Source organism: Thamnophis sirtalis, unplaced genomic scaffold, assembly GCF_051295495.1.
Source record: "Thamnophis sirtalis isolate CommonGarterSnake01/CBP01778 unplaced genomic scaffold, rThaSir2_p1.2 scaffold_2, whole genome shotgun sequence".
NCBI lineage: Eukaryota > Metazoa > Chordata > Lepidosauria > Squamata > Natricidae > Thamnophis > Thamnophis sirtalis.
In genome coordinates this window covers 10,288,147-10,314,335 of record NW_028261382.1, presented here as the reverse complement: position 1 = coordinate 10,314,335, position 26,189 = coordinate 10,288,147, and the positions used below count along the sequence as shown (strand labels likewise).

The 26,189-nt window shown below is 42.5% G+C and overlaps 1 protein-coding gene across 1 annotated transcript in view; it reads left to right on the top strand.

Annotated features, from left to right (window-relative positions):
• BNC1 (basonuclin zinc finger protein 1) overlaps positions 1 to 24,012 on the top strand; it is a 31,427-nt gene extending 7,415 nt beyond the window's left edge. Inside the window, exons 2-5 of the mRNA XM_087704263.1 lie at positions 14,094 to 14,196; positions 15,712 to 15,947; positions 20,652 to 22,507; positions 23,198 to 24,012. Coding sequence (XP_087560389.1) covers positions 14,094 to 14,196; positions 15,712 to 15,947; positions 20,652 to 22,507; positions 23,198 to 23,879 — 2,877 coding nt within the window. The 3' untranslated portion in view covers positions 23,880 to 24,012. The remainder of the gene's footprint in view (positions 1 to 14,093; positions 14,197 to 15,711; positions 15,948 to 20,651; positions 22,508 to 23,197) is intronic.
• Positions 24,013 to 26,189: the final 2,177 nt, after the last annotated feature.

Sequence of the window (26,189 nt, the reverse complement as noted above, 5' to 3'; positions counted from 1 at the left end):
TAGAAGACCTCCAAGGTCCCTTCCAACTCTGTTATTCTGTTCTATTCATTCTTAATTATATTCTCTATTCTATTTATTCTTATTCTATTCTATTCATTTTTATTCTATTCTATTCATTTTTATACTATTCTATTCATTCTTATTCTATTCTATCCATTCTTATTCTATTCTATTCCTTACTCAGGATGCTAATATTTGATGAGCAAATTTTCCAGATTCCCAGCAGTTTCCCCCTTCTTCTGACTTCTTATTTTTAACTCTATCTATGGTTTGGACAGCTCTTGGAAATAGAGGGCTTTTCTCGTTCATTTAGCTAACCTTCATACCTCGTCTCTCCAGATGTGCCCACAATCCTTTGAACAGCTGTCTTAGAATGACAGCAAGATATTTCCATCTCAAACTCTTCTGTGCAAGCATGCTGTCCTTTGGCTGTCACAATGAAGGCAAGATCCGGACTAGGGATGAAAGGTTCAAAGGATTCTAATTGTACTGAGGTTCTCCCATCCTTGGAGCATCCATGAAGGTCAAAGGACATCCCAGGGAAATATAAATTCACTGCAGCCTATTTGGAATTAAGGTGCTTTTCCTTGGCTTCCTCCCAAATCTGCATTGATTTGGAACATCTTGAGAAGACACCTGTAGGCCCCACTTGACAAGTCGGACAAATTGTGGATTTTTTTGCCCTGAATTATGATGGCTAACATTTCACCATCAATATATTCCAATTGCTCATGGATTGATAGGGTCACCAGGTGACCTGAAATGAATTTCATGGATATAGATCAAAGAGTAAGTTTCGTTCTAGTTTTTTGTCTCCTAAATCTGTTTTCTACCTGTTCATATTATTAGCTCCAAATTAATTCATCCAGCCTCAAACGTTTCTCAGACAAATAATCTTACTTGTATATATATAATTCTGTATGCCACAAAGACCTTGCAATTGAAATTACTTCTAATTCTACTTTGAACAATCCTTCTAGTAGTTATTGTATATAAAAATCCTTAAAGGAAGTAATAGAATAACAGAGTTGGAAGGGACTTTGGAGGTCTTCTAGTCCAACTCCCTGCCTAGGCAGGAAACCCTACACCACTTTAGACAAACGGTTATTGAACATCTTCTTAAAAACCTTGGAGGTCTTCTAGTCCAACTCCCTGCCTAGGCAGGAAACCTTACACCACTTTAGACAAATGGTTATTGAACATCTTCTTAAAAACTACTAGTGTTGGAGCATTCACAACTTCTGGAGGCAACTTGTTCCACTGATTACTTGTTCTAACTGTCAGGAAATTTCTTAGTTCTAAGTTGCTTCTCTCCTTGATTAGTTTCCACCCATCGCTTCTTGTCCTGCCCTCAGGTGCTTTGGAGAATAACTTGACTCCCTCTTCTTTGTGGCATCCCCTGAGATATTGGAACACTGCTATCATCTCTCCCCTAGTCATTCTTTTCATTAAACTAGACATACCCAGTTCCTGCAAGCTGTTCTTCATATGAAGAATCTATGATCCAGCTAGAATTAGGCTTTCTTTCCATTTTCTACTTTTTTAATGTTTTATGTTTTGATAAAGCTTGTGCTTCAGCGCTATTTGTATAGACGTTATCAGAGGTTTAAACTATGGTATCCCTAGGAGAATTGTTTAGAATGTGTGAATTTTGAACAGGGATCAGAGGTATGGGCCTAATAGAAAAAAATAGAAATGTTCTTTTTTTAAAATAGGAAGTATTGGCAATTAGTTGCAGAGAGAAACAGGAAAGGTTCATAGAAATTTAAGAGAAAATATAAGGAAAACTTAGAGGAAGTTTTTTTCTCCTTGAAAATTTATTCCATTTTCTCCAAACCTAAGCTTGGTTACAAAACTATTCCTATTCCTGGAAATATGAACATATTACTGGAAAAAATGTCTTCATGTTTGATTTCTTAGTCTTTAGAAGAATGATTAAACAAGCTGTGAGTGTTTATTTTGATGATGTTTCAGAATAGCTTGAAGTCTTAAAAGCAAGTCTGATATAAAGTTCATTTCTAATTAGAAATTGTTCCTGAACTCTTAATTGAATGCATGGATTTGTTCTATATTTCAAATTTGAAATGTTGTTTGTAAAGTCTATATTTCACCTTCACGGGAAATACTAGATTTTGAGGTTTTTTTTAAAAAAAATTGATTGAAGTAGTTTTTCAACAGAATTAAAAACAGTATTAAGTTTGAATGAAAGAATAACGAAAACTAACAAAGTGAAACAACAAAAAAGGAAAAGGGAGAAGAAAAAGGGGAGGGGGAAAGAAAGAAAGGAAAGGAAGAGAGAGACAAGGAAAGGAAAGAAGAAAGGAAAGGAAGAGAGAAAAAAGGAAAGGAAAAGAGAAACAAGTTAAGGAAATGAAAGGAAGAGAGAAATGAAAGGAAAGAAGGAAGGAAAGGGAAAGGAATGGAAAGTTCTAAAGAAGAGATTTATAGTCATTTATATTTTACTCTCTCTTTAAGGTTACTTGAAGAGACAGAGTGAGACACAGAGAGAGGGAGAGGGAGGGAGAGAGAGAGAGAGAGAGAGAGAGAGAGAGAGAGAGAGAGAGAGATATTCCACTGATATTCCATTGCTTACATACAGAAATAAAGAATTTTCACATTTAGTTATTCTAATGATCTAAATTGCACGTAGTGAAGAACTGAAGAAAATTTCCGTCTTAATCCAGAACCTGGTTGGATCTTTATACAAATCTATTTTCCACTGCATGTCGTCCTAATCTGCCAATTGTACGGTTGGAATATTTACTTCTTTTTGAATGTGGAACTGCAGAGCATCCCCTCTTTTCAATTTCAATCGGGTGTGAAGCAAACCTTTTATTAAGATTGTTTTCAGGAAAGCAGCATTGTTTCAACATTTCTCAGAGATTTACTGAGACCTAGACCAGGGTACCTTCATGGGAAAAAGAATGAAAAAATTAGGAATTAGATAAAGTGCCTGCAATGGTTATGTCATCATTTTTTTTTCTACTTCTCATCTCTGTCATTGGAAGAACATCGATTAAAAAAAACCTATAAGAAATAAAGAGCACTTAGAAAATGCATTATTAAAATAGGACTGACATGCCAGTAACAAACGGCTCATCAACTTCTATTCATGCTCTGAAAGGCTTGGGGGGCTAAATCTTCATTGGAGGATACCTTCCATTTTTCCTCCCATGCCTGATGGGAAAGTGGGGATGTTGAGACTCTAGAAAGAGTGCAGAGAAGACCAACAAAGATGATTAGGGGACTGAAGGTTAAAACATACATGATGAACGGTTGCAAGAACTGGATGTGTCTAGTTTGATGAAAAGAAGGATCAGGGGAGACATGATAGCAGTGTTCCAATATCTAAGGGGCTTCCACAAAGAAGAGGGAGTCAAGCTATTCTCCAAAGCACCTGAAGGCAGAACAAGAAGCAGTGGGTGGAAACTAATCAAGGAGAAAAGCAACTTAGAACTAAGAAAAAATTTCCTGACAGTTAGAACAATTAATCAGTGGAACAGAAGTTGCCTCCAGAAGTTGTGAATGCTCCAACACTGGAAGTTTTTAAGAAGAGATTGAATAACCATTTGTCTGAAGTGGTTGTAGGGTTTCCTGCCTAAGCAGAGAGCTGGACTAGAAGACCTCCAATGTCCCTTCCAACTCTGTTATACTATTCTATTGCAGTAAGAAGCAAAACATTTTCAAGGGGAAAAAATCCTAAGAAAGTCCAAATGCCTTTTGGAAAAGCACATTTGGGGCAACCATGATGTGGATGATTGAGACTCTCCATAGACATTTTGGATGAGTCTTCTGAAGTCTGAACCTCAAAGTGATGATAAGATAAATCTAACAAATGAACCAACAAGGAAGAGGTTGGGTTAATGACTTCCCCATGGGCTATGTAGAATGGTTACCAAGCCAATGGGAAGACCTTTCTTGATTTTTCATTACTAATGGCAGGAGGAAACCAGTGGTCCTTATTGTTCAGAGGACTAAACTGTTTTACTAGCCAGTGAGAAATACGGGCAAAGCTACTTATTACTTCAGGTGCTTCACTTTTGTGTATAATGTCTGAGTGGTTGAGCAATTGGCAACTCCAAATCTCAACTAATAAATGCTCTGTCCTATAATTGGCAAAAAAAAAATCAGAACACCAAATACAAGTTGGACGGATAGCAATGGTGAATTGGAGAGGTTCTCCTAGATCAGTATTGACAATTTGAGGCCATCCTTCCAGATTGCTGCTGGACTGTCACTTCCACAATTTACTTGTATTGAGCTACCTTGTTGAACTTTGTTTCCAAGGCGATAGGCTGCTTGTAGAACAGAGGTGGGTTCCTACCAGTTCACACCTATTCGGTAGAACCAGTTCGCCAAATCTACCGAACCAGTTAGAAGAGATTCCACCAGTGGACCTGGAAAGCAGGCCACACCTACAGAAGAGGTTCCCAAAAATTTTGAAACCCACCACTGGCAAGATCTTGTAACTTGACAGCTTTAAGACTTGCATGCTTCAATGCCAGAGTTTCTGAATAGCTACTTGGACCGACCTAAGTACTAATTCATAATTTCATATCTGGTCACATGGGTGGCAAGCCACTCCCATCCGGTCACATGGATGGCAAGCCACTCCCACAAAGGAGGCCACACCCACAGAGTAGGTTCCAACAATTTTTGAAACCCACCACTGTTGTAGAGTATCCAACAGCTGCCATATTTGTTCAAAATACCTGGGGCTTCCAATGTGAGTCATGGCTGACCATTAATAAGTGAGATAATGACTCACTGTGAAAAATGAAAGACTGGCTTTGGAGAGGAGGTCCTTCATATCTCTCAGAGAAGGAGAGATTGGGAGATCACCCATGACTGCTCCGAACGAGGAGACTGTAAAACAGCAACTAGGACCTGGGGAAAATGGGAACACTAATCTTTGTTCTTAGCAGCACTGGAGCCTTTCCTAAAGATACTAAGCCAGCCAAACTGACTGCTCCATTTAATCACTTTATGGATATTAGAGACTTTCAAAACAGTGAGCTTAATTTGATACTTGGTAAGTTTTAACTTCTTTAGAGTTAAGAAATTTTAAGCAGAGACTAAAGAATCTAAAATAATATGCAGCTGATAAAAAACAAAAACAAAATGATTTAAGCATGTTTGAAATAGATTTGGAAAGCAAGAGGTTTGGGGATATTGATTATTTTTGCTCTATAACAAGTATATAATCTTGAGAAATTACTGAAATGGAACCCAACACAATCAAGAACTGAGGTTTAATAAAAGTTGCAAATAGGCACTAGAAGAAACTAAAGGACCAGACAGAAGCGAATTAAAATGGCCAAGCCAGATATAATTTTTTCTTGAGCTTAAGTATACTTTGAAAAATAGACTGAGCTATTGATAATTTATATCTTATAGAAAAGAATATTGATTTCAATAGATAAACTATGAAAAGTGGATGAGAATTTTTTTTAAAAAAACTTTTACCTGACATGGACATTATAGAGTTTGATGGCATGAAAGACGACAAACTTGAGATTACCAAAATGGGAATACAAAAGTTAAAAAAAAGATCTCGACCTGGAAATCCTTGACAATGCTTTTCTGTGGGATTTATAAAGTAGGCCGATAAAAGCTTTGAAGGCTCCTTTTAAATACCAAAGAGTGATGAAATATTAAATCCTGTGAGGTTACAGGAATGATTTAAAAGTCAAGATTGTGCAAAGCAAAATGAAGGAATGTAAAGTTGGATGATTTGACCAGAGATAAAGTATTTGTTTTGATATTTCTGGTAACACCTACTGGACTTTTGGCTGAACTAGTCTGCATTAATTTTTACTATACAAGTAGTCCTCGATTTACAACAGTTCGTTTAATGAATGTTCAAAGTTACAACCGTACTGAAAAAAGTGACTTGTGGCTGTTTTTTACACTTACGACCGTGGCTTAACTGTTGCAGTGATTCACTTAACAACTGTGTCAGGCAAGTTTGTAAAATGGGGCAAAACTCACTTAACTGTCTGGTTTAGCAACATGAATTTTGGGGTCAGTTGTTGTCATAAGTCAACAGCTTCTTGTATTTGTTGAAAACTTAAATGATTAACCCAAACATAAATAATTGGATGGAGGTTGTCTAGACTCTAGGAAATCCTGGGATTGTAGAATGGGTTAGAAAGTAAATCCCTGAAGAAGGCATTTGCAAACCAGAATGTTATGTCCATGCCCTTACTAGGAGTTGAACTCAACTTGACAGAATCTTTCATTATCGTTGGGAGAAACTGCAGACTGGCTGGTAATGAGGCAAATATAATTGGGATGAAAAATCCCCAAATGTTCTGTGGTTCTTGACTTGATTAGAACATTCTTTCTTGCTTTCTATTGTGACTCTCTGTTGTCAACAGATGCATTTCATGTTCTTTTTCGGTATGTGACATTAGCAAACTGTCTAGTTAAATAAACATATCAAAACAATTAAGATAAATATTATGTATGTAATGGATGAGAATTTTTTTATGTTGTTTTTCTTTTTATGTTTAAAAGTAAAATAAATTGGGGGAAAAAGATAAATATTATTTGTTGTTGTTAGTCACAAAGTTGTGTCCGACCCATCACAACCCCATGGATAACGTTCCTCCAGGCCTTCCTTGTTCTCTACCATCCCCTGGAGTCCACGCCGATTGCTTTGGTGACTCCATCCAGCCACCTCATTCTCTGTCGTTCCGTTCTTCTTTTGCCCTCAATCTTTCCCAGCATGAGGCTCTTCTCCAGTGAGAACTTCCTTCTCATTAGGTGGCCAAAGTATTTGAGTTTCATCTTCAGGATCTGGCCTTCTAAAGAGTAGTCAGGGTTGATCTCCTCTAGGACTGACCAGTTGGATCACCTTGCAGTCCAAGGGACTCGCAGGAATCTTCTCCAGCACCAGAGTTCAAAGGCCTCCATTCTTTGGTGCTCAGCCTTCCTTAAGGTCCAACTTTCACAAACATCCATTGCAACTGGGAAAACCATAGCCTTGACTACATGCACTTTTGTTGGCAGGGGGATGTCTCTGCTTTTTAGTATGCTGTCTAGATTTGCCATAGCTTTCCTCCCCAGGAGTAAGCGTCTTTTAATTTCTTGGCTGCAGTCCCCATCTGCAGTGATCTTGGAGCCCAGGAAAATAAAATTTGTCACTACCTCCATTTCTTCCTCATCTATTTGCCAGGAATTGAGACACCAAATCTCAGAATCAGCCAGCTGAAATTTTAAAAAAATGTAGCAAGAGTAACCCAAATAATTACTATATACTCTGCATTTGGAGAGCTGAGTGCTTCCTCCAACATATCATAAAGTTGGGAGTTAATGAAATAAAACAAACATACCAATCAATACATTCAGTAACAAAAGTACAAAATAATAAAGCAGCAGCCAGACACTATAAAAATGAAAAGGAATAATTAAGCAAGATTTTTCTGTGCAGATAATAAAATCTCTAGGCATAATGTTTACAATATTGAAAAGGGCACCAGCTGAAGATCATATAAATCTGGCCCTAAACCAACCAAAGAAACTACAACTGGTTTAGCCTGCTGAAGTGATCGAGATTTATTATTACAAGAGGAAAAAAAATACAGTATAACCCAAATCCAAATCCATTTCTGAAAGTCGAAAGCTTAACTGACCTTCAGCTCTTAAAGTTTTGCTTTTGATTATTCTTCCTTTGTTTATAGAAACATATTAAAAAGAGATGTAGGCCAATAAATCCTTACAATTTATATTGATATTGATTGTTTCCTGATTGCTTACTTGTACCCTATGACTATCATTAAGTGTTGTACCTTATGATTCTTGACAAATGCGTCTTGCTTTTTTATGTACACTGAGAGTATATGCACCAAAGACAAATTCCTTGTGTGTCCAATCACATTTGGCCAATAAAGAATTCTATTCTCTTGTTCCTGTTCCTGTTCCTGTTCCTATCCTATCCTATCCTATCCTATCCTATCCTATCCTATCCTATCCTATCCTACCCTATGAAAAAACAGTATTTAAACCAGGAATACGCTATTTCTTATAGAGGCAGTCTAGCTTGCTAGAAATTTCTTGCTTTAACGCTAAACTGAAGGAGCAAGGAAATATAATTTCTTGAGATGCTTTGTGCTTTGTTTATTTCTGCCATCTCTGGAAAAGTTGATGGGCAAGTCAGAGATTAGATTAGATTTAGATTAGATTTAGTTTATTTGTATGCCGCCCTTCTCCGGGAGGGACTCAGGGCGGCGAACAACTCGAAGGGGGAAAAGGGGATACAAACACAATACACGTAATTAAAATACACAAGAGTCATACAGCCATACAAGTCGAGAGGGGAGGGGAACTCATCAACCCCAGGCCTGCCGGCACAGCCAGGTTTTGACGACTTTCTGGAAGGCCTGGAGAGAGGTGAGGGTCCGAATCTCTGCGGGGAGTTCATTCCAAAGGGCCGGAGCAGCCACAGAGAAGGCCCTCCCCCGGGTGGTAACCAGATGGCATTGGCTGGTAGACGGAACCCGGAGGAGGCCGACCCTGTGCAATCTAACGGGTCTATGGGAGGTAATTGGCAGCAGGCGGTCTCTCAAGTACCCAGATCCAATACCATGAAGGGCTTTATAAGTGACGACTAGCACTTTGAAGCGTATCCGGAGACCAATCGGTAGCCAGTGCAGCTCGCGGAGGATAGGTGTAACGTGGGTGAACCGAGGTGCACCCACAATCGCTCACGTGGCTGCATTCTGGACAAGTTGTAGTCTCCGAATACTCTTCAAAGGCTGCCCCATGTAGAGCGCATTGCAGTAGTAATGAGAGCAACAGAAACAGCACTTAGACTTATATACCGCTTCACAGTGCTTCACAGCCATCTTTAGGAGGTTTACAAAGTCAGCACATTGCCCCCAGTAATTTGGGTCCTCATTTTATCCACCTCAGAAGGATGGAAGGCTGAGTCAACCTTGAGCCTTGTGTGATTTCAAACTGCCAAATTGGAGACAGCCGGCAGTCAGCAGAAGTAGCCTGCAGTACTGCACTCTAACTACAGCGCCACCATGGCTCGTGATCAATAATATTCACCAGTTTTCCTTCCTATAATTCATCTCCCCCCCACACACTTAATTCCTCTTCAAATCCTAGGTGTACAATATTAGATGGGTATAGGATGTCTGAACAAGTTGGATTATTCCTCATTGCAATATTTAAGAAGAGAAATATTCTGAAATTCACAACTGAAGAAAAATAATGTGTGTTATAATTCTAATCTGATTACAATGTAAAGGAAATCAGTCATGAATGAAATCCCATTTTTGCCCTGGCTGCATCCACCTACTAATTCTTAGAAATATACCCTTAGAATACCACTTAGAGGCCTTTGAATCTCTTGGCTTGGGAACAAATGTGTAAGTTTTTGGCACAGTAGGATACACCAAGCCCCTGTCTGGATTTAACATTCTGATGCAAAGTAAGCCACTTAATGGCTTGTTCAATAAATCATAAGTTTAAAAAAAAAAATCCTGGCTTAGCATTCTGTGAAAATTCGCCCAATGAATAAACCAACCGTGATAATCCTATCTATCTTGCAACTTTTGATGTAATCTATTTTACAACATTTGTACTCGATTACTCTCCTGCTGAGATATTTCATGTCTTAGGGCCCTCGGAAATGTGGTTGCAGATGGTGAAATTCGCTTGCCTTTTTCCAAAGGTGTTTTTTTCCTGGAAGGTGGGGTGGGCCAGCGTTACGAAAGAAGACCTGTATTTTATCCAAAAGAAAAAGAAGAGAGCCACCTGTGCATAAAATCTCATGTTGTTACAAGCACATGTGGAGCTGAATGTCAGGCTCCAAAAACCAAGAGAGGCTCCTTGTGCTTCTTCCTACCAAATATCTTTATTGTTCCTCACCTATAGACCGAATCTTGCCAAACTAAAGCAAGCTAATGTCCCCATAAAGCATATACTCTGGGAACTATTAGGGAGGAGACATCTTCAGCCTCTTTCTCTCACACAAACTATCTGAATTGAGTGGTCTCTTGCTCCTCTGGGATGCATCCCCTCCCTCCTGGAAGTTGAGAGTACATAGGAAGGGAGGGAGGGAGGCTCCCAAAAGCAAGAAAGATACATTGTGATTTTTCCTAGCAGATTTCTTTATTGTTCCTTGCCCGCAGACAGAATCTTACCAAAATACAGCATGCTAACATCGCCATAAAGATATATTAAGGGAACTGCTAAGAAGAACCATCTTCACGCTCTTTCTCATACACAAACTATCAGAATTGAGTTGTCTCTTGCTTTTCTATAATGCATATCCACCCTTTTGGGAATACTGACAATATTCCATCACACACAAGTGAGAATCTCATTTGGAAAGGTCAAAAAGGAGAAATATATGATGTTAGACTCAGTGGTGGGATTCAATTTTTTTTTACTACCGGTTCTGTGGGTGTGGCTTGGTGAGCGTGGCAGGGAAAGGATACTGCAAAATCCTCATTCCCTCCCCATTCCAGGAAAGGATACTGCAAAATACCCATTCCCTCCCCACTCCAGGGGAAGGATACTGCAAAATCCCCATTCCCTCCTCACTCCAGGGGAAGGATACTGCAAAATCTCCATTCCCTCCCCACTACAGGGGAAGGATACTGCAAAATCCCCATTCCCTCCCCACTCCTGGGGAAGGATACTGCAAAATCCCCATTCCCTCCCCACTCCAGAGGGAGGATACTGCAAAATCTCCATTTCTACCCCACTCCATGGGAAGGATACTGCAAAATACCCATTCCTTCCCCATTCCAGGAAAGGATTCTGCAAAATACTCATTCCCTCCCCACTCCTGGGGGAAGGATACTGCAAAATCCACATTCCCTCCCCACTCCTGGGGAAGGATACTGCAAAATCCCCATTCCTTCCCCACTCCAGAGGGAGGATACTGCAAAATCTCCATTTCTACCCCACTCCATGGGAAGGATACTGCAAAATACCCATTCCTTCCCCATTCCAGGAAAGGATTCTGCAAAATACCCATTCCCTCCCCACTCCTGGGGGATGGATACTGTAAAATCCCCATTCCCTCCCCACCCCACTAACCTGCTTTCCAGCTTCGTTCTCCTGTGCAGGGAAACAAAAGAAGACCCAGCCGATCAGCTAGGACTCAGGAGGCAATGAATAGACGGGGGCGGGGCCAGCCAGAGGTGATATTTGCCGGTTCTCTGAACTACTCAAAATTTCTGCTACTGGTTCGCCAGAACCAGTCAGAATCGGCTGAATACCACCTCTGAGTTAGTGCTGCTATATAGTCAGTTGCTGACATACTGCAGACTGGTGCCACCGGGGGTTAGGGAACCCTGCCTTAGAGAATAGGTTAACCCCCTCTTCTTCGTGATAGACCCTCAAGTAGTAGAAGACAGCTATCTGTAGCAACATGGCAAATTTGTCAAGAGGATGAATATAGGAAGCCCGAAGGCTTCATTGAATCTCTTGGAATTAAAATATACAATGCAGCAAGAAGAAAAAGAATAATTAGAATAATTATGAGAAGGGGTGGGCCAACTTGAGAAATGTTGCTGCCTCGAGCAAAGTTACAAAGGGTGATTCCTACTTCCTCCCCACGTCAAAGATGGAGTTTTAAGGCTGGGTTTTGGGGGGGGGGCACCTGAATGCAGAAAAGCACACCAGATCCCTTTGTGACAGTTAAAAATGTAATTATGATATATTAAGGTACTAATGGTTTATTTTCATTAAGTACAGTAGTGACTAACCATGTATCTTGTTTCCTGACATAGAAAATCTGCTAAGCTAGATATCCAATTCATGCTGTTTTACAAGATGGGATAGAAAGATTGGGGGGGGGGTCTTATTTGGGCAGGAATCCAACACATTATTCAGGTTGGGGGCTGGATCTTCAATGACTGAAGCTTGCAAGGCAAGAATCATTATCGAAACATGTTGAGAAGCCTTCTGCATTAAGAATAAGAAGTAAGACACCCTAAAAGTTGGATAAAATTGTGTAAATCCTGGCCTTGTTATATGCTAGATTCCTGAATTTTGAAGTAGCTTTGAAGGGACTTGTTTAAATAATCATAGGGCCAGAAGAGAACTTGGAGGTCTTCTAGTCCAACCTCATTCTCAAGGCAGGAGACCTTAGTTCTAGAGCCAAGGTGGCGCAGTGGTTAAATGCAGCACTGCAAGCTACTGCTAGATCAGCAGTTCAGCGGTTCAAATCCCACCGGCTCAGGGTTGACTCAGCCTTCCATCCTTCCGAGGTGGGTAAAATGAGGACCCAGATTGTTGGGGGCAATATGCTGACTCTCTGTAAACCGCTTAGAGAGGCCTGAAAGGCCTATGAAGCGGTATATAAGTCTACTGCTATAGTTCATCCTGGTCAAATGGTTGTCCAGTCTAGTTTTGAAAATCTCTATTGATAGCAGTCTTTATTCGCTTCAGATGTATGTATATGCCTGAATCTTGTCTTCAACTCTTCTGTTGACCCTCAGGTATTGGTTGAGTTTGTCTCGTTTCATATTCTTTTTACATTTCCCCATTAATTCTATTAATTCTAAGATAAATCTATCTCAGCATCTACTTCTGTCCTACTATCGCAGCACCACTGAGAGTGTCCTGACATACGGCATTCTTGCATGGTATGGGAGCAGCTCTGCAGCGGATAAAAAAGCTCTACAGAGAATCATTAAAACTGCCCAGAATATCACCGGGCTTCAGCTACCAGCCCTGGATGACATCTTTGCACCTCGCAGTTTGAGGAAGTTGCATAACATTCTCAGAGACTCTTCCAATCCTGCTTACAATCTTTTTAGACTGTTGCCTTCTTCTGGCAGAAGGTACAGAACAATTGAAACTGGGACCTCACGTCTTCTGAATGGCTTTTATCCCAGAGCTGTAATTGCACTCAACAATGAACTAAAGGGCCACCATCAGTGGGCTATTGGACAACACCACTTGGTCTGTTGTATGGATGTTTGGGTGGTTTAGGGGCAGGGAATTTTTTGGTGGGTGAGTGGGGTGTGTTTGGGGATCATTATGTGTGTTGGGCCTGGTCTCTGGTGTCATAGAGCCGAGGTGACGCAGTGGTTAGAGTGCAGTACTGCAGGCCACTTCAGCTGACTGCTATCTGCAGTTCGGCGGTTCAAATCTCACCGGCTCAAGGTTGACTCAGCCTTCCATCCTTCCGGGGTGGGTGAAATGAGGACCCAGACTGTGGGGGTGATATGCTGACTCTGAAAACCGCTTAGGGAGGGCTGAAAGCCCTATGAAGCGGTATATAAGTCTAACTGCTATTGCTACTATGTGAATTTCGTTGTATGTGTATACTGTGTACATACATACAATGACAATAAAGCAAAGTAAAGTAATTCATTTAAGCATAAATAATATTTCTTTGTGCCCTTTATTTATTATTCCTTACTAGGTATTTTCCTTCAATATTGTGAAAATCACTCATTATTCTACCATAGCTTCAATGTTCCAAATGTGTGGGATTACCAATAACACCAATCATTAACAATATTCAATCCATCACGGGAGTACAATATATTTTAACACTCTATTAATATTAATAATACAGTTACATTCCCTAATCTTAGATAAGACAAATATTGCCGAAGTTGGAAGATAAGAATCTCACATACAATTTGTATTATTATTGTTAATGTTGTCTAAAAAAGATTTGACCCAGTCAATTAAAAGAGCCGAGGTGGCGCAGTGGTTAGGGTGCAGTACTGCAGGCCACTTCAGCTGACTCTTATCTGCAGTTCAGCAGTTCAAATCTCACCGGCTCAAGGTTGACTCAGCCTTCCATCCTTCCGAGGTGGGTGAAATGAGGACCCAGACTGTGGGGGCGATATGCTGACTCTGTAAACCGCTTAGAGAGGGCTGAAAGCCTTATGAAGCGGTATATAAGTCTAACTGCTATTGCTATTGCTATAATGCAATGTTCACAAATTATGTATGTTTATTACTGGAAAATAAAAATAAAAACTATTTGAAAGAAAAACGTATTGGTTGAGTTTCCAGAGGGAGATTTACTGCTATGCACTGGGTGAAGTTCTGATAAGATCTTTACTAAACTCTTGATTTTTGAATCTGTTTTCTTCACTTTGCAGGCCATCCGATGCACTCTGGTAAACTGTAGCTGCCAGTGTTTTAAGACTGGAAAAATAAACCAACGACAGTGTGACCAATGTCGGCATGGATGGGTAGCTCATGGTAGGTAGTGTTGAAAGAAATGTCCTTCTGGGTTCAGCTCCAAGTGGGGAAGAAGACACTGGAGACATGGAGGCTGCTTGGAAAGATGGTTTATTGTTGGACAGGGCCACATGGCTTGAGCCCTGAACAGAAAAGGTGATCACATGCTTTGATGTTGGTGGAGAAGAAGAGAAAGGCTGAAGGAGGGGCTTGCTAGGCTTTTTATACCCTGTTTAGTCCCACCTCTCTGTTTCCTGTTCCTGTGTAAGAAATGTATTCTGATTGGTTGTCAGACTCCCATGGGCCATGCAGGGGCTACTCTCTAGGCTGTGTTTTGAATCCAGGTATAGATGAGTTCTCAGATGCCATGTGGAGAGTTGAGTAACGTTCCAACATTATCATGCCTTTACTCCCATCCCCCCCCCGGGCTGCAGTGGAGAAGTCTTTATTATGTAAAGTGGACTAGCCTGGCCGTGTCAATGGCCCATTAACTGGGGATGGGCAGGAAGCTACAGGCGACTATTTTGTCTTTTAAAACATGTTTCTTTTCACCTCCAGAGAAATATTCTGCCTTTACAATATTTCCTAGGATATTTCATTTTTCTGGGAGAGGGCTGGATGATAACTTCCCACAGTAGTATAGTATTTGATGTACTAAAATTCTTTGTAATGGGGCTGTTGATGTATCTGTGTGAGAAAACTCATCTGGAGTTTTAATTGAAAGTCAACTCAGTTAAATCTAGAAAACTGTTGTCTGAAGCAAATTGGCCAGTCTGTTTTAATAATTGATCCTTCTGAATGAGTTTTGTCTCTAAGTATGTACAGATTCCCTCCCGCCCCTCTAAACTTATTTAAAAATCTGAATTGAATAAGTTCAATTTGAAGACTAGGTTAAGATGACAGAATGAATTCAGATCTAGTTTCCGAATAAAATCAAATTTTGCTGATTTGTACACCTCTGTTGTCTAGCTGTCATCTAGCAATAGCAATAGCAGTTAGACTTATATACTGCTTCATAGGGCTTTCAGCCCTCTCTAAGCAGTTTACAGAGTCAGCATATTGCCCCCAACAACAATCCGGGTCCTCATTTTACCCACCTCAGAAGGATGGAAGGCTGAGTCAACCCTGAGCTGGTGAGATTTGAACAGCCCAACTGCAGAACTGCAGTCAGCTGAAGTAGTCTGCAGTGCTGCATTTAACCACTGCGCCACCTCGGCTCTATGCCACACATGCCTTATCGATAGGGAAATCAAACTCAACTTTCATAGGAGCAGCTATGTAAGAACACTATTCAAATCAGCATAAACAAGCGCAAGTAATATAACTAATAAAACATTTGAATTTCAGTTTAGTTATATATCAAGCCAGTCTGTTGATCAGACTTATAAAGAACGATGTTGGAATGGCTGTTAAAGCATTAATTACGGAACTATCCGATGGATAACAATGCCTAGTTGCTGAGCCGCTATTGCTAGTTCTGGTTCATTTTGTACCCAGTTATTCACAGGTGACTGCATTTTCTTTTCATTGTTTCAGCTTTAAGTAAACTAAGGACCCCAAACTTATACCCAACCAGCCAAGTGGAAATTGTCCAGTCCAATGTGGTGTTTGATATAAGCAGCCTCATGCTGTATGGGACTCAAGCCGTTCCTGTCCGTCTCAAAATCCTCCTAGATCGTCTTTTCAGTGTCTTGAAGCAAGAAGAGGTCACACACATCCTCCATGCTCTTGACTGGACACTTCAGGACTACATACGGGGTTATGTTTTACAGGTAAGCGTCAGATTCATGGTCCTTCCTTACAGACAAAAGTGGGAGAGGAAGGGAGCCAGCATGGAGTCACCGGAATCCAAAATATCAGAACACGTAGGAGACATTTCGCCATAGAGTTCCTGAAGAACAGAGTGATGTGTGGCTCATCAGATTCGGACAGTGAGGAGGTTGGGGAGGAACATGGACCAGTCCTAGAGGCTGGGGAAGGCTTTGATGAGGACTCTGTGTCAGAGGCAGAGAGGGGGCCAGGGCCATATGCCAGTTATCAGCTGCCTTCGGAGTCAGACATCAGTGGGGCAGAGGAACAGCTGGAGCCTGTTCCCAGTGTGCGCATGCACAGAGTTGCCAGACGAAGGGAACAGCTAAAGAACAGGGTTCGACTTGGGAGTAAGGCCACTGGCGGACGATGAATGGCCCCTCCCAGAGAAAATAAAAGAGGAGCGAAAGGGGAGTGGAGTTTGCAGGAGACAATTAGTTCGCTTAATTGGTTCGTGACTCTCCGAGACTCCTTGCCAAGTTTTGCAGATGATCAGCCTGGCAGCTCTCCAAGCCAGATAAGGCCTGTGACTATAAATCCTCCCTTGAAAGACTTTGCTGGATGTGAATGAGAAGAATTCACAGTCAATTAATAAAAGGGGTTTTTATCGGGACAAGGAGTTTGCTTCATGCTCTCGGGAAGCCTCGGTCACAACACAGGGTTAGAACCAGACATTACCTCCATCAAAACACAATTTTTTTTATTATGCTATGGAGATATACAAAGCAGCCTAAAAGAAGTGACATCGCAAGGCCTTTAGCTAGACAAATTACACAAATTGAAATATATGGATGATTGACCAATAGGCCTGGAATATACATATATATGGTCTATAGAGATTCTCCGTCAAAGGTGCTTTTTTTCCCCCCAGGAATCAACTGGACTTTCTTGTTTTTCTTTGAAGTTGCTACACTTCTTATCCAAGAAGCTTCTCCAGCTCTGACTGGATGGTGAGGGAATGGAAGGATTTATACTCCTTGCAGACAGCTGGTCATTTGCATCCTTTTAGAGGGTCGTTGAAGCACTTGGAGGTTTATTTGTGCCTTCAGAGTCACCTGAGTAGTGCTCCTGGTTCCTGTAGTCTGGAATTTCTTTCTGGAAATCCTTTCCTACTCCCTCAGCATTCAAAGGGTGTGTTCCTCCCAAATTGCATAGCTAAAACATCTGTAGAGATTCTCAGTCCTCCAGGTGGTCCCAAAAGTGCTTTTTTTCCCCCCAGGAGGCAACTGGACTTTCTTCTTTTTCTTTGACGATATTTCACTTCCATTTTTTCTCCGGAAATCCTTTCAAGGTCCAAGGTTCAAGGTTCATTTTATTTATATGCCGCCCTATTCCCAGCGGGACTCAGGGCGGCACACAAACCCAAGAAGGGGAAGGGAAACACAAAAACTACAACAAAAAGTACAGGGCATTTAAAGCAACCAACAGCCACACGATTCAAGAGGGGAAGGGAACTCATCGACCCCAGGCCTGCCGACACAGCCAGGTTTTAACGGCTTTTCAGAAGGCCTGGAGAGAGGTGAGGGTCCGGATCTCTGCGGGGAGCTCGTTCCAAAGGGCCGGAGCCGCCACAGAGAAGGCCCTCCCCCGGGTAGTGGCCAGATGACATTGGCCTTGGTGTATTTAGTCCATGAATATTCTTGATGGCATCAGAACTACAGTAACCAAATGTCATTCACTGTGGAGGTCTTTAAGAAAAGACTGGTCAGCCACTGGTCTGAAGTGGTATAGGGTCTCCTGCTTGAGACGGGTTGGTTTAGAAGACCTCCAAGGTCCCTTCCAGCTCTATTCTGATTGATTGATTGATTGAGTCATTCATTGCATAATTATTGACACAAGTGACATCCTTTTAAATTTGACCTGCCTCAAGGATACACATCCACTCTACACAATACCCATGGCCCACCTCTCTGCTCATTTTGCTCCCTTCCTTTAATGTAAAGCATGATTTACATTATGCCCCCAATAAATATTTAATGCTACTTCATAATCTTGCTTTTTAGTGTTAAGATGAAGAGGAAAAAACGGGCTCAATTACCTTGAACCTCTTTTGCATGAAAAATTGATGATGATACGTCCGTCTTAGAAAACCTCTTGCACGCCCTGTGAAATTTCTCCGCGGGCCATCAAATACATGTTCTGTAATAAAATATTTATTGTAGTTATTGGGAAAAGTTTGGGAGAGGTTGGAGTTTGAAAGAACTCCAACACTCTTGTCTAATTACAGCTGCGCTCTGTGAACCAGAGAAGGATCGATTGGAGTTCGTTTGCTCTCTGATCTTAGCGCAGAATGTGATTAAAGTTGCAGAGAAAGAATACTCAACTTAGAAGTGAGGCTAAACCTGCTTTTGATTGCTCCACTCTGTTGTCTTTTACTTGGGTTTTGTTCAGTGGTGGGTTTCAAAAAATTTTGGAACCTCTTCTGGAAGGAAGATTTCCAAAGCAGTTTGCAAGTTGATTTTTTTTAAAGTCACGATTGAAAAGAAAAAAGAAGGATAGACTAGACTAGAATAGAATAGACTAGACTAGAATAGAATAGAATAGAGTTCTTTATTGGCCAAGTGTGGTTGGACACACAAGGAATTTGTCTTTGGTGCAGATGCTCTCAGTGTACGTAAAGAAAAATAAAATAGAATGCATTCATCAAGAATCATAAGAATAGGATGGGATGGAATAGAATAGAATATAATATAATAGAATGGAATTCTTTATTGACCAAGTATGATTGGACACAGAAGGAATTTGTCTTTGGTGCATATACTCTCAATGTACATAAAAAGAAAAGATACCTTTGTCATGAATCATAAGGTGCAACCCTTAATGATAGTCATAGGGTACAAATAAGCAATCAAATCATACATACTAGGAAACAATCAATATAAATCATAAGCAACAAAGTTATAGTCACACAGTCATAAGTGGGAGGAGATGGGTGATAGGAACAATGAGAAGATTAATAGTAATGCAGACTTAGTGAATAGTTTGACAGTGGTGAGGGAATGATTTGTTTAGCAGAGTGATGTGGTTCAGTGGGAAAAACTGTCCTTGTGTCTAGTTGTTTTGGTGTGCAGTGCCCTATAGTGTCATTTTGAGGGTAGGAGTTGAAACAGTTTGTGTCCAGGATGTGAGGGGTCTGTAGGGTGCAGTATTGCCACATTTGGGGGGCAAATTTTAAAGTTTCCATCTTGCCCTTTTGATGCCAGGCCAAGTATTGCAGGTTGACTCTGCTGACTGCCAGCAGTTTAGCAGTTCGATTCAAGGTGAACTCAGCCTTCCATCCTTCCAAAGTTGGTAAAATGAGGACGACAGATTGTTGGGGGCAAGAAGCTGACTCTGTAAACCGCTTAGAGAGGGCTGTGAAAGCCCTGTGAACCAGTGTATGCCTAAGTGCTATTGCTATTTAAGTTTCCCATTGAAGGAAGAGAGAAGGCCTCCCAATACTTGAACTCTGTAGAGATTCTCCATCATCCAGCTCATGGTCGTCCCACAGGTGCTTTTTCAAGAGGCAACTGTACTTTCTTGTTTTTTCCTTAAAGACATTTCGCTTCTTATCCAAGAAGCTTCTCCAGCTCTGACTGGAGGGTGGGGAATGGGGGGGGGATTTATATTCTTTGCAGACAGCTGGTCATTTGCATCCTTTTAGAGGATCATTGAAGCACTTGGAGGGGCTCCCAATTCTTCTTTCTCATGATCTCCCCAGTTGTCTTCACTTCTCTTTCTGCTGTTCTATGACAACCAGGTATGTCAGAGCAAGAGTATGGACAGCAAGTCGACCAGATAGCAATAGCAATAGCAGATTTTTATATACCACTTCATAGGGCTTTCAGCCCTCTCTAAGCGGTTTACAGAGTCAGCATATCGCCCCCAACAACAATCCGGGTCCTCATTTTACCCACCTCGGAAGGATGGAAGGCTGAGTCAACCCTGAGCCGGTGAGATTTGAACCGCTGAACTGCTGATCTAGCAGTCAGCTGAAGTGGCCTGCAGTACTGCACTCTACCCACTGTGCCACCTCGATAAATGAAGAAGAGTAGACAGCTTAGGTATAAGACCAACATCTAGTCTCTCTCCTGTTTTTACAGGACAACTGAGAGTGGTCTACTTGTTAGATACTAAACAGAATATTTCTCCCTTTGGTCACCCTCGAGAAGTCAACCCAATCAATGAACTAATTGTCAGGTCTGCAGCCATCTTTTCTTTTGGATCTTTGGCCTGCCACACTTTCTATTATTCTCCTATGCATTTTCTATTGTGGGAAAATGGGAGGAGGGATTGTACGAAGTTAGATGCTACGTAGCCATAACAAAATTCTTTCTAGAAAGCCAAGGTCATCCTTTGTCTTTGCATTTCTGCACCAGAACTGGATGGGTGGAAGCTGCCAAGCATGGCAGTGGAAGATTGGACCATGTGATGGGCTTGTGGGTGTGGGGGCAAGATCTTGAACTTTCAACTGGGTGGGGAAAACCAGGACGCTTCCAGATTTGGGTTTTCCCAGATGTGCCAACATGGCTCTCTTAATAAATTGGAACTTTGAGGAATCCTTTGCCTTTGCCTCTGATTTAATTTTGGATGATATTTGGAACCCTGACATTAACCTACTTTTCCTTTGAGGCTAGGATGTTGTCCTTTCAAGTCTATTGTTACTGTTGTTATTTGTCTTTTTGAAGGATGCTTCAGGAAAGGTCCTGGATCACTGGAGTATCATGACCAGCGAAGAAGAGCTGGCTACCTTGCAGCAATTTCTGCGTTTTGGGGAAACCAAGTCCATTGTGGAGCTGATGGCCATTCAGGAGAAAGAAGGGCAATCCATTCCTGTCCCTACGACCACAGCCAGTATGGATATTAGGGCCTTCATCGAAAGCTGCAATCAGAGAAACTCCAACCTTTCTGCTTCTTTGGACAAAATGCACCCCATCCACGTCCATCACTTCGAAAACGTGGTCAACAACATGGCGTTTATGCTGCCCTTTCAGTTTTACAGCCCCGTTCCACCACCTCTGATCGGTTCGCTCCCGGAGAGGCTCTTGGTGGAGTCCTCTCAAGATCACAGTCCTGACTTAAAACAAGACGACTATATGCCATTTGCTGAAAACAGTTTCTTAACTTCCAACCCATCGTTTCAACCAGAAAAGGAGAAGCGTCCCATCAGCCCGGACCTCACTTTGAAACCGAAAGAGGACGTGTCACCGAGCGGTTTGAAAACTCAGACCTCCAAACCGGAAGCAAGCCAGGTGTCTCCAGAAACTAAGATGAAGTCAGTTGACAAAAACGGCGCCGGAATAAGGAAAGGGCGCGTTTTCTGTACAGCCTGTGAGAAGACCTTCTACGACAAGGGCACTCTGAAGATCCACTACAACGCGGTCCATCTGAAAATCAAGCACAAATGCACCATCCAAGGCTGCAACATGGTCTTCAGCTCACTGAGGAGCCGAAACCGTCACAGTGCCAACCCCAACCCGAGACTTCACATGCCCATGAACCGAAACAACCGGGATAAAGATCTCCGCAACGGCTTGTCCCTCCGAGGTCTGGAGGAGAACAAAAGGACCGATTTTACCCTTTTGCCTCCCGATCACAGATCGGCTCCGATCTATGGGAATTCTGGGACCGATGCCAAAACCCAGCCGGGTTTTCACCACAGCGGGCACAACGGTGTCCTCTTCCCCAATTTGAAGACGGTGCAACCTGTGCTCCCCTTCTACCGCAGCCCGGTCACCCCGGCCGAAATAGCAAACACCCCAGGTACGCTCCCTTCTCTGCCTCTGGTTTCCTCGTCTGTACCTGAACCGCAGGGCTCCAGTGAGTTGCCCTTCGACCCCTTGCCTAAGAAAAAATCCCGTAAGTCTAGCATGCCCATCAAGATAGAGGCAGAAGCTGTTGACACCACTAGCCCAGCTAATGAAGTGGCCAGTTCAGAAGACGATGGGACTCCCAAGGCGGTAAGTGAAGGGTCGGTGGAGATGGGGGTGTCTAGGATAGAAAAAAATGCCAATCCTCACACGGAAGAGCAACCTCACTCCGAGGCGTCCGTTTCCAAGGACGGAGGGCTCAAAACTTTGCAGGCTGAAAGGGACAAACTGCAGGCCAAGCCAGACCAAGACAAATCGCGAAGAATAGCCTCTTGCGAACACGCACGCGAAGCCTTCAACCAGCACCACGACGTCACCAAAGCAGCCTCTGAGCCCTACAGCTTCCTTAGAGAACCGCTGAATTACCGGATCCCCATCAACAGCTGGCCCGAACTGCATTACCACTTGTTGAGTGGGAGCAGTTTCAACACGCTCTCCGACCGGAGTGTGGCGGTCCCTGAGTTTGAAGGGTGTAAAGAGACGGATCACGGCCACGCCCAGGCCCTAGGCCTCCCGCAGGAAGACGCCCGCTTTCGTTGCGACATCTGCCTGAAGACTTTCAAAAGCCCTTACAGTGTCAAAATGCATTTTAAAAACGTGCATCTAAAAGAAATGCACACTTGCGTCGTGGAGGGTTGCAATGCCGCGTTCCCCTCGCGTAGAAGCCGAGACAGGTAAGGATGGGTGGGGGCAAAATCACGGTGTGCCCCCCTTGTGTTTAAAATAGAGGGCTTCTTCTATGTTTTTGAGGAGGGGGTGCAGCAATCTATTTCATGCCTGCTTTTTCTGGACCATTACGCTCTTTTGTCAGAATAGAATTAAAATGGAAATCCATTGTCAAAAGGTTCCCTTAGGATAACAAAGTTGAAAGGGACCTTGGAGGTCTTCTAGTCCAACCCCCTGCTTAGGCAGGAAACCATACACTATTTCAGACAAATGGATATCCAAAATCTTATTAAAAACTTCCAATGTTGGAACATTCACAACCTCTGGAGGCAAGCTTTTCCATTGATTAATTGTTCTGTCAGGAAATTCCTCCTTAGTTCTCCTTAGCTTAGCTTCTCTCCTTGATTAGTTTCCACCCATTGCTTCACAACCTCTGGAGGCAAGCTTGTCCTTCAGGTGTGGGTCTGAAAGCCTCAGACTAATCCTGAGAGAACAACAATAAAGGGCAATGGTAGAATAAAAGAGTTGGAAGGGAACTTAAAGGTCTTCTAGTCCAACCCCCTGCTTTAGGCAGGAAACCCTACACCACTTCAGACAAATGGTTATCCAACATCTTTCTTTTTCCTTAAACAGGAAGCTTCCCTGCTCCTCTTTTTTTCTTTTTACTCTAGATATTTCTTTTTCTTTTCTTCCTCCAGACACAGCTCCAATTTAAACCTTCACCATAAACTTTTAACGAAAGATCCTTTGGACCTCAACAAGAACCATTTCAACGCCATCGATCTCTTGAAGGACATGGCCAAAGACGTTTGCCCGGAGGCCTGCTTGAAAGGGCATCTGGAGCAGCACACCTCGGTCATTTTCAAAAGCACAAACAGGACCGGCAGCTTGGTTTTCCCCATGAGCAAGATCGCACAAGCCTGTCCCGAGAGCTGCGGGCACGACCCCAACGAGGGAGCCATTCTGGATTTAAGCACCACGTCTAGCGTTAAATCGGAGAGCGGCACTCACTCCTCCTGGGATTCGGACGGAGGGAATGAAGAAAGCCCTTTGGAGGACAGCAACGAAAGCTGTGAAAGTATCTGCCTGACGCCCAACGAAGAGCTCTACCAAGACTGTTGCCCGGTGGAGACCCCGAACCCGAATTTTCCAACCGCCCCTTCCTGCTTGCCCATCACCTGTCACCTCTGTCAAAAAAGCTACAGCAACAAAGGGACGTTCCGAGCCCATTACAAAACCGTGCACCTCCGTCAGTTGCACAAGTGCAAAATCCCCGGCTGCAACACCATGTTCTCTTCCGTTCGTAGCAGGAATCGACACAGCCAAAATCCCAATTTACACAAGAGCTTGAGCAGGTCACCCCACAGCCCCCTGCAATAGCTGAGTATTTTCAAGAGCATTTCAGTTGCGGTTGTGTTCTATTTATCATTTCAGCGTCTTCCTTTTTCGTTGTTAAGCATTAAGGAAAAGAGGCGCACGGTTTCACTGGCTTTTCCATAGATCCTGTCCCAGAATATACGAGGTGCAATACCGTTCTCGTTTCCGATGCACCCACCCAAGGGGTTAGGTTTTGTTTTTTGTAGACTGTAAACGTGGATGCCAATATAATAACGAGATACAGAGCTAGCCCACAATTAGTCCGATTTCCCCCCCTCTTCACTCTTTATCCTTTCTTATAAAACAAAGACCAGCTTGTGACACCAACGTTTTGCATTTGACGCCCAGATGCCATTTCCGGCACCAGTCCTGTCTTCGTTTTAACAGCTCAGAGAAGCGTTGCCATTTTTTTTTAACTACCGGTTCGGGTGTTCACACTCGTGCTCCCACGCGACCCTTCTGTGCATGCGCAGAAGGGTCGTGGCGGGTGGGCGCAGCCTCCCGCTGCTGCTACTACTGGTTCGGCCGATCCGGGCCGATCCAGCAGCAACGCACCTCTGATGTAGTTCCTCCCGCCAGCTGACTTGACAGTATTAAATGAATGTGGCGATTTCCCCATAATTTATTATTGTGTGCCTGGGAACGGAAAGGTGGCAGGTTTAAGAAAAAGAGCAGCTTTTGATTCTGGAGTTCTTGGTGGCAGTAGACATTCTGTTTGAAGCCCCATTATTCTGTTCCGGCTCAGTGGCTTGTACAACTGTTCTCACCACATTTGAAAACAGGACAATTCCACGTGTTTTCTTGTCTCTCTCTGAAGAAGAGAGTTGGCTTCAAGATGGGCCTATGAACTGCCAGATGCTAAACTCACTCCGCAGTTCTTGGGTGTCTCTTGAAACTTATTTCCAAGCAACCCCGTATCCTTTTTTTTTTTTTTTGCAAAGGAAACAAACCCTGGAAACGATGCAAATTCTAATTTTCTTTTTGGAAAGATTCTCCATTGACTTTTGAGAGCATTTGGCATGAATTCTATACAGGACCAGCGAAACCTGAGATGCATTCAAACACTTTGAACCACATGTCGGACATTTTGAAATGCAATGTATAGTTTTACTGCACTTTTTTATTGCTATGTTGAGAAAAATTAAATCCTGGGTTGGTGGGGGGGGGGGGAAATTGAATTCGAGATTTTCCAGAATTTGGCAGGAAGCGACGCGACGGAGAGAAGATCTATGAATATGAATAGATATCTATCTATTGTGTTGATGTACAATGCCAGGCTGGGGCAGACAACCGATATTTTATTACGACGTTAATCAGAATCGTCCACTGACTTCGATGATGCTCTGTTTTGTATTAGCACATTGTTTCGTATAAGTGAATAATATTCCTCATCCTGGTCATTATGCATATCACTTTGGTATTATGTCTTATGCACTTAACAGCATTGGAATTGGCCTTACATTTTATCGAAAGAACACTTTTGTTCTATTTCATTTTCAATCAGGCGATAGCATTCCCGTGCTTGGGTATGCCCTGTGCAACTATGTTTGGTGAAAGAACTATGAGCAGTGAAAGCAATTCGAAGATATATTTTTTATCACTAAACCTTTGAATGATAAAGGAGGAGAGCCTGATACTGATATGTGCAATAGCATCCAATGGAGGTCAAGGCAGTTAGACATAGAATTCAAGCCCACCGTATCTTTTTCCATTGATTTCAACTCTCCTTTTTAATTTCCCTTGATGATGATGATGATGTCGTAAAATTGCTCCCGTCTGATGTTTTCTTACTGTTCTGCCAAAGTAATGCTGTTTTGTATCGCTCCAGAATTTTTATGTGTTAATAAAAAATGTATAACATGTTCTCTCAGTTGATCCTAGTTAAACTAAATCCACATTGCAAATGGAACTGAGGCACATGGGTGAATGCTGTTTGCAAAGTGGACAAGTGCAACTTGTCGATCAGAAGGTCGGCAGTTCGGCGGTTCGAATCCCTAGCACCACATAACAGAGGGAGCTCCCGTTACTTGTCCCAGCTTCTGCCAACCTAGCAGTTCGAAAGCATGTAAAAATGCAAGTAGAAAAATAGGGACCACCTTTGGTGGGAAGGTAACAGTGTTCCGTGCGCCTTTGGCATTTAGTCATGCCGGCCACATGACCACGGAGATGTCTTCGGACAGTGCTGGCTCTTTGGCGTAGAAACAGAGATGAGCACCGCCCCCTAGAGTCGGGAACGACTAGCACATATGTGCGAGGGGAACCTTTACCTTTACCACGTGCTGGGAGATACCATCAAGAAGGTCCTTTCTCTGA